Raw genomic sequence first — 5156 nt, forward strand, 5'->3', positions numbered from 1 at the left:
TTTAAATAAAAGCATAGAGGAGTCTTCTTTTACAAGCTGTCCATGAACTACAGAAAAAAGGAGATTAATAACCAAAGCTTAATCAAGTTTGACTTTTCACACATCTTAATGATTTCTCAAGAAAACAGCAACATAATCTTGAAACTTTAGGTTTGCTTTTTATCAATCATCTCAATGCAAAGAGCCATTAAGATAAATCAAACAAAAAATCTGCTTTTAAACATCTCATCAAGATTAAACGAGATAATCATGCTGGCAGCGATTCTAAAATGGAACCAGAATTATAAGCCAGCCACACAAAACAAAACCAATGGCATGTGGCTTTCTAAACACCCCCAGAAAAAGTAGATCAAACTAAACAGATGCACTCAGACAATAGTGCGGCAACAGGTTTCTCTCAATGCGGATTGGTGATAATTGTACCGGCATGGGCATTGGTATCAGTGACAGTATCAGAACTAGAAGCAATAATGATAGCGGGAACAATGGCAATAGTAGCAGTATTGTAACAGGCAGAGTAGGGGATCACCAGGGGGTGAGGGCGACAAACAATTCCAGGAAGATAATAGGGAAAATATAACTTTCCTGGAATTGTGCTCAGGCTTTCTGCTCAGTGCTCCTATTTAGCCCTCTTTCTCATGTGTGTGGGGAACTGAAAGAATTCTGGAGGGCTCATCGACTCACCAGTCTGCGCTTTGGCTTGATAAGGGGTCGGTTCTGGCCGTTCATCTTGTGGTACAGGCCGCATGCGTTGCAGAGGTAGTGGCCCGTTCCGTCCCGCCGCCACAGCGGGGTGGAGGTGGCTCCACAGTTCACACATTCACGCCCCTCTGTGCAGAATTCAAGTGGAGGAAAAGCAAAGGGAAATTTATATAATTAAGAGCTTCACACTCCATCTACAATACAGGAACACAGGGTCATGCAAAGGCACGGTCTGGGCAAAGAAAAACAACTCCCAAGTTAATTAGACAATATCTAACATGACATCCACACTGGAATCTCTCATCTGAGCTGGATGTATTACATAATTGATATCGGAATTTGTGAGCGTGCATGTGTTTGTGGATGAAATAACATTTTTGTCACTGCGTGACTATGTGAAAAATGAGCAGTACATCCAGGTTCTGCTCTTAAATTACCTACAGACCAATCTTTTAATTTGTCTGCTACAAAAGGAACACCAAATAGCAGTCTCTTTTTGCAGCTACAATATTTTCAAGACAAGAAAGTGACTAAAATGTGAGTTAATTCTATGGCATACATCCCCATCCCCGTTTATCAGCCAGCTGTCCCGGCTTGTCCTATTCTCAGGTGTCATATCACAGTAAAGCACCCTAACCTGCTGGAAAGGGCCGTGTGCTTTAATTCATATGCTCTTCCTCCTCACTCCCCTGAGCACCTCTCAATTATTCACATTATAATGTGAGATAGTCGCTGTCCCACCCTGACCAGAGAAAAGAATCCACCCGGACAATGGAGGCTCTTTTGAAGTGTATGTGATGTAAGTCAGTCATTTTCATTCCATTTTCTCTTTAGGCTTGACATGGTTAGAAGTAGCCTATCACTCGCATTTTAAATGTAGCCTACTGAAACTTGGTGCTTGGGAGTGTTAGGTGAAAACGGGCCTGCAAATAGGGTGAGTAATTAGAGGAGGTTCACTAATGCATATTTTCCATCCATATCTTGTTAATTTTTAAATAAATTAACTTTTTTTTCTGTCAGTGCTCAATCATGTAGGACTGATTTGATTGTTTACATTGAATCTCTTCAGCTAAAGAATTATCAAAAACAATTTACTACGAAGGTTCCATTCACCACTGCACACTCAATCCTAACAATATTTTCAGAACAAGATATTTTCCATATCATAGGTTGGCTAAATAAATAAATAGCCTACATAAAATGTTAAAACAATGATAAGGGCATGTTTTGCATTTTTCTGAGGTTAATAATAAAAAACACAATATTTCCTATTAATTGATTTATGAAGCAACTTGTATTTGCACATTATTTTTAATGTCATATAATAATAATTACACATAAGTAATATGAGTAATGTAACTGTAATGAAAAGTGTTTTAAATAATAGATCAAAATAAAGGTCTTCGTTAGCAGTGCATCAGGCCGAGGTCGTGCATTTTAAATGTAAGCACACAAACAGCAGGGTCCTTTCGCCCATGTAGGCCTGTCCCGCCGGGGTTGGGTTTTGTTAGTATTGGGGTCGTGGGAGGGCGGAGGGGGGAGTATGTCGTGATTTGTTCAGCTGAAGGTATACAGGATGTGACTGGAGCCAGCGCGTCGTGACTCCTAAACGTTTTAAGTGCAATAAGGGCTACATTTTAAGGAAAACACAGCGTGAGGCAACACGCAGCCCGCCAAATAAAATCATTATTCAGGCCTAACCAAAAAAAAAAAGAAGAAGAAGAATTTTTGTGAATATGGAGGTATGTGTGTTTTTAAATCACTAAAGCCAAAAGTTCTGCGAAAGCTCAATTTTCCACTTTTCATTTTGTTTTATTTGTCATTTTATGCAAACCATTTTCATCACAAAACCTTTGATAGGCTTTATTGCATAGACTGGGATTTGTTCTCATAATCATTCGTTGACTGGATCCATTGCAATATTTTATCATAATGTTAGACTTTTTTTTTTTACTTTATTGATTAAAAAATATCGATTATAAGTTCAAGTTAAAAATATCGATAGTGTTTAGAGTGTTTACACAGTTGTCTTTGGTTCGCAGTTTATGCACGATAACCACTTTTTATGTCTTGGGAGTGACACCTTCGAATTGTGATGTATTTTGGTGTGGCATTTTTTTAAGAGCTGCTGAAACTTGTGCTTGTCATAATTCAAAAATTGCGGTGTAGTTGCCTCGAGGGAGATTCCTAAAATGGAATCCAGGATTCATCTAATTAGACAAAAAAAGTAAACTCCATATAGATCCAAAACGTGTCTGAGAAAAAAAAATATCTTGAGAAAAACTATGATAATGGAAAATGGATATTCCTAGGCCAGTACATTTTTCAGGACGCCTTGTATTTGGCTACATTTATTTTATTTTTTTTAATTAACACGGAATCCTACACATATATTATTGTTCTTTATTAATGTTACATTTCGACAATTGATGTAAAAATGCTTTTTAAAATGCTCCCTAGGCCAATGTTTCTCTAAACGCCTATCTAGGCTACTCTTCACTTCACGAAGAGCTAATGAAGAGCTAATGTCAGAGCTAATGAAACTCACCTGAGCACGACCGCGTCTTGCTTTTGCATTTAGGTGTGAAGCTTGAAGCGGATCCACTGAGGAGGGTACCAGGATGAAACAGACCGCCGCCGTACTCGTGTGGCGCGGGAAGAGAGTATGTTGGGTAGGTTGGGATGGGATATTGCGTGGACGGTGTTTGGGCGCTCATAGCCAGGCTTCCCCGAAGAGGACTACATCCCTCCATTTTCATCCCATCAGCGATGGACACTTGGTACTTGATGGACTCCTTTTCATCCATTCTTGCAGTGGTGGAGGTCGGAGAAGAAGGGCCGGGGTCCGGTGAGACGTCTTTCGGTGGGGTTGGGGGGAAATTGTAGAGGGGATGTGGACTGGAGTGGGTTGCGGATGTGAGGGAGGAGACGGGAGCGGTGCTGGAGCTGCTGCTGCACGGGTAACCGGCGCTGGCGGGGTGCAGGCCAGGCTTGCTGAAGTGACTGACCGCCCAGGCGTTGTGGTGGGCGGCGGAGAGCGCTGCCTTGCCGCTGTCCAGCCAAGGAATACCGGGACTATGTATGAGGTGTGGTCGGCAGACCTGACTTCCCGTGAGACGAGCTGAGAAATACAAGAAAGAACCGAACATAAAGCTCGAGCCGAAATGAAAATTACCAGCAAAATGTCTATTTCCTCCGCTATTTTTGCCAAAACACTAGTTTGTTTCAAAGAACAAAATGTCTAATGTTCACTTCTCACCTGTTGACTCCGTACTCGAACGATACAAACTTGACATTGAGATCAAATACAACTTAAATATCAATTATGCAACACGCACAACACCGCGGCTGATGATTCACCCTTTTAGTTCAATATATATGAACTTTATCGAAATATGGGTTGCAACCTGTAAAACTAAGTCGATGCATTACAGGCTCAAGCGTAAGCAATTGTAAAGAACTATCGAAAAGTACTCACGGCGCAAAGTATTTCAGCACTGCAATCCTCCGTTTATTTTTCCCGTGTTATTCACGTACAAAGAACGTTAATCCTCAAGATGTCTGCTGACATTCGTAACTCGCCACTGGTTTAAATTGTCCACAGCCCAATTGTTAAACTCTCTCTAAAAAATACTCCGCGGCTGTCCGACGCGGAGAGAAGTCTCATTAATGAATCGTGCCTGTGTACTGTCGGACCTGGCGCCAGTAGATTCCATATCTTACGAACATGGGCGGGTCACGGGCTGGCAGTGATGGCTCTGTTAACCAATAGCAGATCGCGATGACTGCCATTGGCTCGGACATCACGCTTTCCAAACTGCCACGGCGACTCTCGGCCTAGTGCTCCACATTCAGAGAGCTGAGAGACTCATCATTCAGCGGAGCAATTTATTGAGATCTTTTTGCCTTTTTCACATTGGTGATGTGTGAATATGTTGTCTTGTTTACTTAAAGACTTAGAGAGCAGACCTGACCTGACCTGAAATTATGTCTTCAACAATTACTTCATCAGAACGTTTATCCAGACAAAAAGATTTAAAATAATTATATTTGCAACTGAAAAATAATATTAACCGGCATATGGTAGACTAAGCCTAGGCCTACTTTTATTTATACAGATAGTGCCAACCAGCAATGACTTTAATTTTCTCAATTGATAAATAAAAGGATTTATATTGCAGTTATCATAAACTTTTGTTTATGGATTAGGACCATTAACATTTGCTTAAAACAAACAAAACCTGTATCATTGAAGTGTCACATGCAATATATGCCTAATACAAACAAACACAAGTCCTGGCACCTCAGGCATTAATTGGGGAGGAGTGTTTTATGGTCTCTAAATTGGGGGCTATTGTTCTTGCGCGTCTAATTGTTTTAAATTAGTTGTCACCACATTCTTCTTGTGAAAACACTGTCTTTGTATGCTGTTTCAAGCGATCAAACGTCACTTT

The 5156-nt window shown here is 40.7% G+C and overlaps 1 protein-coding gene across 1 annotated transcript; it reads right to left on the reverse strand.

Moving 5' to 3' along the window:
• Nucleotides 1-451: 451 nt before the first annotated feature.
• Nucleotides 452-3998, reverse strand: LOC107566442 (GATA-binding factor 2-like). Its single transcript, XM_016251903.1, has 3 exons — nucleotides 3962-3998; nucleotides 3251-3823; nucleotides 452-830 (listed from the first exon to the last, which is right to left on the reverse strand). Exons 1-3 carry the CDS (start codon nucleotides 3996-3998, stop codon nucleotides 673-675), a joined length of 768 nt encoding a protein of 255 aa, XP_016107389.1. The 3' UTR covers nucleotides 452-672.
• Nucleotides 3999-5156: the final 1158 nt, after the last annotated feature.

This window comes from Sinocyclocheilus grahami, unplaced genomic scaffold (genome assembly GCF_001515645.1).
Source record: "Sinocyclocheilus grahami isolate Dianchi unplaced genomic scaffold, SAMN03320097.WGS_v1.1 scaffold1076.1, whole genome shotgun sequence".
In the NCBI taxonomy this organism is placed as follows: domain Eukaryota; kingdom Metazoa; phylum Chordata; class Actinopteri; order Cypriniformes; family Cyprinidae; genus Sinocyclocheilus; species Sinocyclocheilus grahami.

Bases quoted from the DNA above. Each gene is read 5' to 3' on its own strand.
- LOC107566442 (XM_016251903.1), bottom strand. From the start codon at position 3,998: ATGTCAAGTTTGTATCGTTCGAGTACGGAGTCAACAG. The intron at 3,824-3,961 runs GTGAGAAGTGAA...TGTATTTCTCAG, and splicing joins TTCGAGTACGGAGTCAACAG to CTCGTCTCACGGGAAGTCAG. The intron at 831-3,250 runs GTGAGTTTCATT...AATTCTGCACAG, and splicing joins CAAGACGCGGTCGTGCTCAG to AGGGGCGTGAATGTGTGAAC.